General features: G+C 49.4%; 1 protein-coding gene across 2 annotated transcripts in view; it reads right to left on the reverse strand.

Moving 5' to 3' along the window:
* The window catches only part of TTC31 (tetratricopeptide repeat domain 31), a 36,479-nt gene extending 35,139 nt beyond the window's left edge, over positions 1 to 1,340 (reverse strand). The window contains exons 1-2 of one of the 2 annotated variants that reach the window (XM_040331005.1): positions 1,233 to 1,340; positions 1,112 to 1,150 (exon numbers count right to left, since the gene is read on the reverse strand). In XM_040331005.1, coding sequence (XP_040186939.1) covers positions 1,112 to 1,115 — 4 coding nt within the window. In that variant the 5' untranslated portion in view covers positions 1,116 to 1,150; positions 1,233 to 1,340. Of the gene's footprint in view, positions 1 to 1,081; positions 1,151 to 1,232 lie in introns of both variants that reach the window. The other variant, XM_040330931.1, reaches the window with a different exon arrangement.
* Positions 1,341 to 11,227: the final 9,887 nt, after the last annotated feature.

The raw sequence follows: 11,227 nt of genomic DNA on the forward strand, positions 1-11,227 counted from the left end.
GGTCGTATGAGGGACCTCCTCCCCCATCATGAATGGTCTGTCCTCTAGTGGTCGTATGAGGGACCTCCTCCCCCATCATGAATGGTCTGTCCTCTAGTGGTCGTATGAGGGACCTCCACCCCCATCATGAATGGTCTGTCCTCTAGTGGTCGTATGAGGGACCTCCTCCCCCATCATGAATGGTCTGTCCTCTAGTGGTCGTATGAGGGACCTCCTCCCCCATAATGAATGGTCTGTCCTCTAGTGGTCGTATGAGGGACCTCCTCCCCATCATGAATGGTCTGTCCTCTAGTGGTCGTATGAGGGACCTCCTCCCCCATCATGAATGGTCTGTCCTCTAGTGGTCGTATGAGGGACCTCCTCCCCCATCATGAATGGTCTGTCCTCTAGTGGTCGTATGAGGGACCTCCTCCCCCATCATGAATGGTCTGTCCTCTAGTGGTCGTATGAGGGACCTCCTCCCCCATAATGAATGGTCTGTCCTCTAGTGGTCGTATGAGGGACCTCCTCCCCATCATGAATGGTCTGTCCTCTAGTGGTCGTATGAGGGACCTCCTCCCCCATCATGAATGGTCTGTCCTCTAGTGGTCGTATGAGGGACCTCCTCCCCCATCATGAATGGTCTGTCCTCTAGTGGTCGTATGAGGGACCTCCTCCCCCATCATGAATGGTCTGTCCTCTAGTGGTCGTATGAGGGACCTCCTCCCCCATAATGAATGGTCTGTCCTCTAGTGGTCGTATGAGGGACCTCCTCCCCATCATGAATGGTCTGTCCTCTAGTGGTCGTATGAGGGACCTCCTCCCCCATCATGAATGGTCTGTCCTCTAGTGGTCGTATGAGGGACCTCCTCCCCCATAATGAATGGTCTGTCCTCTAGCGGTCGTATGAGGGACCTACTCCCCACCACCACTCTGGAGGAAGGAGCACAGGAGGCACAGTAATGTCAGTGATCAGTAATTACCCCCTCCCCCCCCCACTCTGGAGGAAGGAGCACAGGGATATCAGTCTGGGGGAGGGGTATTAGCAGATTTGGCTACACTAACACATTGCAGAGTGGGATGGAAATGTCCAGACACTGACCCCGCCCACTGTGGGGTGACAGCCACTCACCCATCCTCAGGCTCGGGTCACAGATCTCCACCGATCATCCTACAGAGGAGAGAGAAAGGATCATTGTACGAGGTGACGGTATATGGAGGAGATATAATCTCTACACCCTCCCCCCTCTCACCTCCTCCATATGGCTCCGGTCACTGTACAGCCGCCATCTTACTCCACCCACACCACTTCCGGTATCTTATCTACACCGGAAGTACCCGTCACCGACCGGAAGTACCCGTCACCCTCATCCGCCATATTTCCGGAGGATTATTCTTTCCCCCGCGATTGATATTCTCTCACTCCGCCATCATTGTGTAGTCCGATATTCTCTCACTCCGCCATCATTGTGTAGTCCGATATTCTCTCACTCAGCACCGCCGTTGTTTCATCAGATATGGCGACCCGTCGGAAAGTGTAACGTACGTGATGTTCCGTTGCCGCCATTTTGGTACACCCCGCACTCGTCTATAGTATAAGGATACACCGAGAAGGGGAAAGCGGATATCTTGCTACACCCACCGGAGTTTTTTTAATTTTTCACGTTTTTTCTAACAGTAAAGTGAGTTTATATGGTGATATTCAGGGCTAAAATTCAACATTTAAACATTGAGACAGAGTTGTAAGTCCTGAATATCTCTATATAAAGTCACTTTACTGTTAGAAAAAACCTGTAAAATGCAAAAACTCCGGTGGGTGCACCAAGATGTCCGCTTTCCTCCTTCTCAGTGTATCCTTATGGAGGAGTGCAGGGTGTACCAAGATGGCGGTGGCGACGGAACGTCACTTCCGTTACCAATTCTGACGGGTCGCCAAATGTGACTTCTACCTGCACTCCTATACTCACTGAGATATCTTTCTTTTGTCAGTCCTCCATCTTTCTGTAGTCACTCAGTCCTCCATCTTTCTGTAGTCAGTCAGTCCGCCATCTTTCTGTAGTCATTCATTCAGTCCGCCATCTTTCTGTAGTCACTCAGTCCTCCATCTTTCTGTAGTCAGTCAGTCCGCCATCTTTCTGTAGTCATTCATTTAGTCCGCCATCTTTCTGTAGTCACTCAGTCCTCCATCTTTCTGTAGTCAGTCAGTCCGCCATCTTTCTGTAGTCATTCATTCAGTCCGCCATATTTCTGTAGTCAGTCCGCCATCTTTCCGTAGTCAGTCCGCCATCTTTCTGTAGTCAGTCCGCCATCTTTCCGTAGTCAGTCCACCATCTTTCTGTAGTCATTCATTCAGTCCGCCATCTTTCTGTAGTCAGTCCACCATCTTTCTGAAGTCAGTCAGCCCTTCATATTTCTCTAGTCAGTCAGTTCCGCCATCTTTCTGTAGTCATTCATTCAGTCCACCATCTTTCTGTAGTCAGTCAGTCCTTCATATTTCTGTAGTCTGTCAGTCCGCCATCTTTCTGTAGTCATTTATTCAGTCCGCCATCTTTCTGTAGTCAGTCAGTCCTTCATATTTCTGTAGTCTGTCAGTCCGCCATCTTTCTGTAGTCATTTATTCAGTCCGCCATCTTTCTGTAGTCAGTCAGTCCTTCATATTTCTGTAGTCTGTCAGTCCGCCATCTTTCTGTAGTCATTCATTCAGTCCGCCATCTTTCTGTAGTCAGTCAGTCCTTCATATTTCTGTAGTCTGTCAGTCCGCCATCTTTCTGTAGTCATTTATTCAGTCCGCCATCTTTCTGTAGACAGTCAGTCAGTGCACCATCTTTCTGTAGACTGACTGACTACAGAAAGATGGGGGACCGACTACAGAAAGATGGTGGACTGACTGACTACAGAAAGATGGCGGACCGACTACAGAAATATGAAGGACTGACTACAGAAAGATGGCAGACTGACTGACTACAGAAATATGAAGGTCTGAATGACTACAGAAAGATGGTGCACTATCAGGCAGTCCACCATCTTTCTGTAGTCATTTATTCAGTCCGCCATCTTTCTGTAGTCAGTCAGTCCGCCATCTTTCTGTAGTCAGTCAGTCCGCCATCTTTCTGTAGTCATTTATTCAGTCCGCCATCTTTCTGTAGTCAGTCAGTCCGCCATCTTTCTGTAGTCAGTCAGTCCTCCATTCTTCTGTGGTCAGTCAGTCCGCCATCTTTCTGTAGTAATTTAGCCCTCCATTCTTCTGTAATCAGTCAGTCCGCCATCTTTCTGTAGTCATTTATTCAGTCCGCCATCTTTCTGTAGTCAGTCAGTCCGCCATCTTTCTGTAGTCAGTCAGTCCTCCATTCTTCTGTGGTCAGTCAGTCCGCCATCTTTCTGTAGTAATTTAGCCCTCCATTCTTCTGTAATCAGTCAGTCCGCCATCTTTCTGTAGTCATTCATTCAGTCCGCCATCTTTCTGTAGTCAGTCAGTCCTTTAGCCATCTTTCTGTAGTCAGTCAGTCCGCCATTCTTCTGTAGTCAGTCAGTCCGCCATCTTTCTGTAGTCATTCAGCCCTCCATTCTTCTGTAATCAGTCAGTCCGCCATCTTTCTGTAGTAATTCATTCAGTCCGCCATCTTTCTGTAGTCTGTCAGTCAGTGCACCATCTTTCTGTAGTCAGTCAGTCCTTCATTCTTCTGTAGTCAGTCAGTCCGCCATCTTTCTGTAGTCATTCATTCAGTCCGCCATCTTTCTATAGTCACTCAGTTCGCCATCTTTCTGTAGTCTTTCAGTCAGTCTGCCATCTTTCTGTAGTCACTCAGTTCGCCATCTTTCTGTAGTTAGCCAGTCCGCCATATTTTTGTAGTCTTTTAGTCAGAGCCACCATTTTTCTGTAGTCTTTCAGTCAGTCTGCCATCTTTCTGTAGTCACTCAGTCCGCCATCTTGCTGTAGTCTTTCAGTCCACTATCTTTCTGCAGTCATTCATGCAGTCCGCCATATTTCTGTAGTCATTTAGTCAGTCTGCCATCTTTGTGATGACTAGGGATGGTCCAGATTTTTCGTCTCGAACAGCGGGTGTTCATGGCACAATCGAAAATTTGGGGCGCCCGCAGGATGTTCGCCCACCACGAGATCGCACTGCATTAACAGCTGCCGATTGGCCAAAGCATGCACCTGACCCGTATGCTTTGGCCAATTACAGCGTAATGTGCTGTGAGACCCCTGATTGGCCAAAGACATGGCTCAGGGGCCACACCCACATTATATAAGACTGCTGCTTACATGGCGGCCGTATATAGTGAATGAATGGAGATCAGGCACGTAGTGTATATAATACAGTGTAGTGTATAATATAGTGTATTGAAGTGGTAAAGGGGAACCCTAAGACAGAACAAAAAAATGCGTGCCCCCCCAGTCCATTCGAGGCCCTTTGGGTCTGGCATACATTTTAAGGGGAACTCCACGCCATTTGTTTTTTTAAAAATAGTGTGGTTCCCCCCCCACCCCTAAAATCCATACTAGACGCTTACCCTATATCAAGCAGTCTGGCAGGCCAGGAACGGAAGGGGGCGAGCGCCCCTCCCACGGTATGGACTGGGGGGGGACTGTGACGGTATTAGAATGATATGCCCGTCAAAGTCTTCCCTTCTTCCCATAAAGATAATCACCCCAATATTCCACAAGGGGGAATATTCCTGGAGTCGCCCAATAAGCCACACATGCCAAGCTTACTGCTGGAACAAGAGAGACTTTAATGGTATAACACAGAGCTTATATGTAATTTACAAAACTGTTACAATGACAATCTCCGCCCCCTCACACAGTGGGGGCTCCCATACAGATGATTAGGCAGACACGACGGAGCCGACCCTGACGACATTTCTTTAGATAATGACATCAGTGACGTTAATTACTAGTTCAAACAGAATACATTGTCTAGACAGCTTGGCCCCGTGGATAGAAGAAATAATTACCACAATGAAGCAATCAGAATAATTAACATGAGCCACTTATCTAATCACAGTAAACAGTAACCACAGGGCTTCTTCACACACACAATAGATCAATTAACCCTTTGAAATAGGGAGCTGGCTGAGGAAGGGTCATTAACATATCAATAGTCTGTTAGAGGAGTAAGTCCCACCTGAAATCACCTTCTAACACAGCATTAACCAAGCAGGGAGAATTTAAACTGAAGCATCCTTCACAATGGCCCCCCTTTTTCTCCCTGCTCCGGCAACCCGGTTGGACCTTCCCTGGTCCAGTAGGGTTGACGGGTTCAGAGCTTTTAGTCCGAGGTTAACTCCGTTTGGCGTGACTGACCTCCCTTGGCAACTGCTTCAGACTCAGGTATGCCACCGGGTCGTCAGATCACACGCCGGTCAGTCCCCAAGTCTTTGTGTGATCTGCAGAGTCACCAGAAGTCAGTGTGAAGACGGCGAATGGGTCTGTGCGCCGCCGTCTAGGTGTCCCGCTATGGGAGGGGGCAGGTTATGGCTCTGAAGTGACAATCACAGGAGATTCATAAAAAAAAAGAAAAATTGATATTAGTTGAAATGCTGTAGCACTGGTGCTCAGAGTTCGGGGGGGGGGGGGGGGGGGAATCAGTGCCCCATAGGGTCAGCCACCCTCTGCTCCCTCCGCAGCCGCCAGTTCTCCTCTTTGAGCTTCCCCAGCTCCATCTCCAGTTCATGGAGCCTGGGGGGGTCAGCCTGCTGTGACCTCAGGTGGTTGTTCCCCTCCTCCATGCGGCTTATGCACTCCTCCAGCTCCATGTACTCACGGATCAGCTCCTGCTTGCTCATGTCCTGCAGGCTCTCCACGTGGTCCTTCATCATCAGGAACTGGGTGGTGGTGTAAGGGGCCACCGGTGGGCCCTTGGCGAACATCTCGGCCCGCATCTGGGAGTGGGACGCCCGCTGCGACTCCCTCTCCTCCAGTCGCTTCTTCTCCTCCCAGGTCAGCTTGTTATACGGCTTCCAGGACCTCTTCTTCTTGGAGGGTAGCCGGCGGTGCCTCTTTCTGCCCAGCTCCCTCCAGGGCCCCTCCGGCTCATGGCTGGCGCCCACCTGGCTGTCTCTTAATCCCGGGCGGTTGTTCCGTTACCCATGACCAGCTGACAATGGTGTTCCCTGTTGTCTGTAATAACAGATTGTACCATGAGGGCTTCGTAAGGGGGCCCAATGGTTCTTCCTGACCCAGCTCCTGGAGATTCCAAGCCGAGTCTACACAATGGGCTGCTGCTGGTGGGCGGTACCCAGGTTGAGACCAATTTAACCTGGTGTTGTCGTTCATGGGGCAATTCTGCTTGAAGTGACCCAGCTGTTTGCACCAGAAGCAGCGTTGTTCATTGTCCTCCTGGCGTGGATAGCGAGGGCTAGATGTCACTGGTCTGTTAGGAGGTTGGTATCTAGCGCCTGGTGGGTGTGAGGGCACCGTTGGTCATGGAGGTTGTACCCGTGGTGTGACCTGGTTTGTCTTGCGAGTATCCGCATATTCATCCGCCAACTTCGCGGCCTCTGGTAGAGTCATGGGCCTGCGATCTCCCACCCAGTCTTTGACGTCCGTCTGGATGTGATTGTAAAATTGCTCCAGGAGCATTACTGGCAAAATGTCCTCTGCGGTGGTGGCCTGGCTGCTGTTAACCCAGTTAGAGGCCGACAGGGACAACTGGCATGCCCATTCCGCGTAAGAATCTTCCGTGGTTTTGCGTGAGTCCCTGAACTTCTGTCGGTGGGACTCTGGGGTTACTGCATAACGAGCCAGGAGCGCTTCTTTAACCCGGGCGTAGCTATGGATATCCTGATCTGGCACGGTCCGGAAAGCATCAGAAGCTTTGCCTGACAGTTTGCCTGACAATATTGCAACCCACTCTCCTCTAGCTATTCGGTGCAGGTTACATTGATAACTACCTGGCAGATTTTGAGCGACAATCTTACAGTCCTTTTCATCAAAAGCTTTAAAAGCGCTAAACGGAATCTTCCTTGTGTCTGCTGTGCTGTACTCACTGTTTGGAGAATGTGCGGCTGCTTGTTGGACTGCTGCCAGTTTTACCTGTAGTTCTGCGTCCCTTATTTGTTTATCCTTCTGTAGTTCTGCGTCCCTTATTTGTTTATCCTTCTGTAGTTCTGCGTCTCTTATTTGTTTATCCTCCTGTAGTTCTGCGTCTCTTATTTGTTTATCCTCCTGTAGTTCTGCGTCTCTTATTTGTTTATCCTCCTGTAGTTCTGCGTCTCTTATTTGTTTATCCTCCTGTAGTTCTGCGTCTCTTATTTGTTTATCCTCCTGTAGTTCTGCGTCTCTTATTTGTTTATCCTCCTGTAGTTCTGCGTCTCTTATTTGTTTAGCCTCCTGTAGTTCTGCGTCTCTTATTTGTTTATCCTCCTGTAGTTCTGCGTCTCTTATTTGTTTATCCTCCTGTAGTTCTGCGTCTCTTATTTGTTTATCCTCCTGTAGTTCTGCGTCTCTTATTTGTTTAGCCTCCTGTAGCTCCATCACTCTCAGCACCACATCTGCCGTTGGGTTCGGACCAAACCATGCTAGCTTCTCTCTCATTACTTTGTTGGCTGGCGATTCCTCCTCCTGAATCACTGGTGTCTCCATCTCTTGTACTGCTGGCGTTGCTGCAATCCCGTCCTCCTGGTCTATCTCCATTGATTCTGCTATGATGACCCGCTTGGTTTTGTTGCTAGCAATCCTTCCACGTAGTTCTTCCAGTGTCTGCTTGGAATCCGGGTGTAAAGGGGAATAGAAGGGAAAATCCCGCTGCTGCCAACCAATTGTGACGGTATTACAATGATATCCCCGTCAACGTTCCCTTCTTCCCATAAAGATAATCACCCCAATATTCCACAAGGGGGAATATTCCTGGAGTCACCCAATAAGCCACACATGCCAAGCTTACTGCTGGAACAAGACAGATTTTAATGGTATAACACAGAGCTTATATGTAATTTACAACTGTTACAATGACAAATCTCCGCCCCCTCACACAGTGGGGGCTCCCATACAGATGATTAGGCAGACACGACGGAGCCGACCCTCACGACATTTCTTTAGATAATTACATCAGTGACGTTAATTACTAGTTCAAACAGAATACATTATCTAGACAGCTTGGCCCCGTGGATAGAAGGGATAATTACCACAATGAAGCAATCAGAATAATTAACATGAGCCACTTATCTAATCACAGTAAACAGTAACCACAGGGCTTCTTCACACACACAATAGATCAATTAACCCTTTGAAATAGGGAGCTGGCTGAGGAAGGGTCATTAACATATCAATAGTCTGTTAGAGGAGTGAGTCCCACCTGAAATCACCTTCTAACACAGCATTAACCAAGCAGGGAGAATTTAAACCCATCTATATTGCCATGGTCCAGCAAGTTTAAGTTAAATGTTTTCCTTTAGAAATGTTATAAACATGGCAAAGATGCGCTACTTTACAGACAGACTAAGGGGACCTCCCCAGGCACGATATTTAAAAAATATTTAAAAGGAATAGTTCACTTTTATTGTTTCACTTTAAATATAATTAAAATCACTGCTCCCGAAAAAACTTCAGTTTTTAAAACCTTCTTTTGCATTGATAGATGTCCCCTGGGGCAGGACCCGGGTCTAGAGGTAGACCGATATGGATTTTTCTCTGGCCGATGCCGATGCCGATATTTAGAAATCGGGGCGGCCGATGGCCGATATGTGATGCCGATTTTTGCGGCCGATATTTTGGGCCGATTTTTGGATTGGGATGCATTGTGGAGGGGGGGATGGATGGTGCTGGGCGTGGGTGGGGGATGTGTTGGAGGGGGGATGGATGGAGCTGGCCATGGGTGGGGGGTGCGTTGTGGAGGGGGGGATGGATGGTGCTGGGCGTGGGTGGGGGGTGTGTTGGAGGGGGGATGGATGGAGCTGGCCATGGGTGGGGGGTGCGTTGTGGAGGGGGATGGATGGAGCTGGCCATGGGTGGGGGGTGCGTTGTGGAGGGGGATGGATGGTGCTGGGCGTGGGTGGGGGGTGTGTTGGAGGGGGGATGGATGGAGCTGGCCATGGGTGGGGGGTGCGTTGTGGAGGGGGATGGATGGAGCTGGCCATGGGTGGGGGGTGCGTTGTGGAGGGGGGGATGGATGGTGCTGGGCGTGGGTGGGGGGTGTGTTGGAGGGGGGATGGATGGAGCTGGCCATGGGTGGGGGGTGCGTTGTGGAGGGGGATGGATGGAGCTGGCCATGGGTGAGGGATGCGTTGTGGAGGGGGATGGATGGAGCTGAGTGTGGGATGGATGGATGGTGCTGGCCGTGGGTGGGGGATTGCGTTGTGGAGGGGGGATGGATGGATAGAGCTGGCCATGGGTGGGGGGATACATTGTGGCGGGGGATGAAGATGATTGAGTTGCATTGTGAAAATGGATGAGGATGAGTTACATTGTGAAGAGGCTCATATCCACCCAGAGTCATCCTCATCCATTTTCACAATGCAACTCAATGGCAGCTTGTCAGTCTTAGCCAGGTGTCCCATCAAAGCAGATTAAAGTCTACAGGGGGCACATTTGGCAATTCAGTATAAAGACAATTTCAGGTAAAAGTGTGGCAGGCACCAAGGTATTGCACTAAAGCGATGTCTGGGCAAAGAAGAACCCATATATGTTGTACATTTCTGCAATACACGCACATTTCATTATGTTTTTTCAATGTAAAAAAATCTACAAGGACAGAAAAAATATCTGTTGATCCTTCCAGTGAGCCCATTACATTATGAGTACTCTGCCTTCACTGTGCTAAAATCAGCTTTTCCTAAATTCTCCTCTTCTCAACTAAACATCTCCCCTTATTTTTCTGGAGATAAGCAGAGGGGGGGAGGTTTTTGGATGCCTCAAAGAAGAATGTTGCAGACAGAAGCCGTTTGTACCAGTTCTCTTAGCAGAAACTCGTCCACTGTGTTCTTCTAACACATTACTTTTTTCACTTACCCTCCATCCATGCAGGAAGGAAGAGAAGGTAGTGCTGGCCACGATCACCTGCTGAGGAGGGGGGAGTTACTAGTCACAGGCAGCAGCGGCTCGGGCTAGTGACATGCTTGCTGATGCTTTCTTCCTCTGCTATAGCCCGCCAAAGTCGGGGGGCGGGGCTGGGCGGCTCTACTGAAACTTGTTTCTCTTCTCCTATAGGGGCCGGCGCAGGCTATCAGCGGCGCGGGTGAATGATTTCTCGTGCTGCTGTAGCTGTAGGTGGAGCGGGGCACTGGTCAGCAGAGTTTAGCACCCGAAAATCGGCCGAATTTTCACAATAATCGGCCGATGCCGATATCTTAAAAACGGCCAAATATCGGCCGATATATCGGCCGACCGATATATCGGTCGACCTCTACCCGGGTCCCCAAACACTTTTTAAAGAAATAACTTGCATACTAGCCTTTAAAATGGGCACTTTTGATTTTTCATGTTCGTATCCCGTAGACTTTAATCGGGTTCGCTAGAACTTTTTGCCTGATCGAGGTGTTCTGGTGCAAACTGAACCGGAGGCGGGGTGTTTGGCCCATCCCTACTGCTGAGGATTCTGGACTCCCCGGTGTAATGGATCCTCCGAGGTCCAGTGTGTACAGATCTGTCCAATGATGGTTATGGTCTCTCTGGTTTAATGGTTCCTCCGAAGTCTGGTGTGTACGGATCTCTCTGATGAGGGTTCAAGACTTTCCGGTGTAATGGATCCTCCGAAGTCTGGTGTGTACGGATCTCTCTGATGATGGTTCTGGATTCTCCGGTGTAATGGATCATCCGAAGTCCAGTGTGCATCGATCTCTCTGATGATGGTTCTGGACTCTCCGGTGTAATGGATCCTCCGAAGTCCAGTGTGCATCGATCTCTCTGATGAGGGTTCCGGACTCTCCGGTGTAATGGATCCTCTGAGGTCTAGTGTGTACAGATCTGTCTGATGAGGGTTCCGGACTCTCCAGTGTAATGAATGCTCTGAGGTCCGGTGTGTACAGATCTCTTTGATGAGGATTCTGGTCTCTCTGGTGTAATGGATCCTCTGAGGTCCGATGTGTACGGATCTCTCTGATGGTTCCGGACTCTCCGGTGTAATGGATCCTAGGAGGTCTGGATCTCTCTGATGAGGATTCCGAACTCTCTGGTGTAATGGATCCTTGGAATACGGATCTGTACGATTAGTATTCTGGTCTCTCTAGTGTAATGGATCCTCAGAGGTCGGGTGTGTACGGATCTCTCTGATGATGGTTCTGGACTCTCTAGTCCATGGGTGCTCAA

Source organism: Rana temporaria, chromosome 1 (genome assembly GCF_905171775.1).
Source record: "Rana temporaria chromosome 1, aRanTem1.1, whole genome shotgun sequence".
Taxonomy (NCBI): Eukaryota; Metazoa; Chordata; class Amphibia; order Anura; family Ranidae; genus Rana; species Rana temporaria.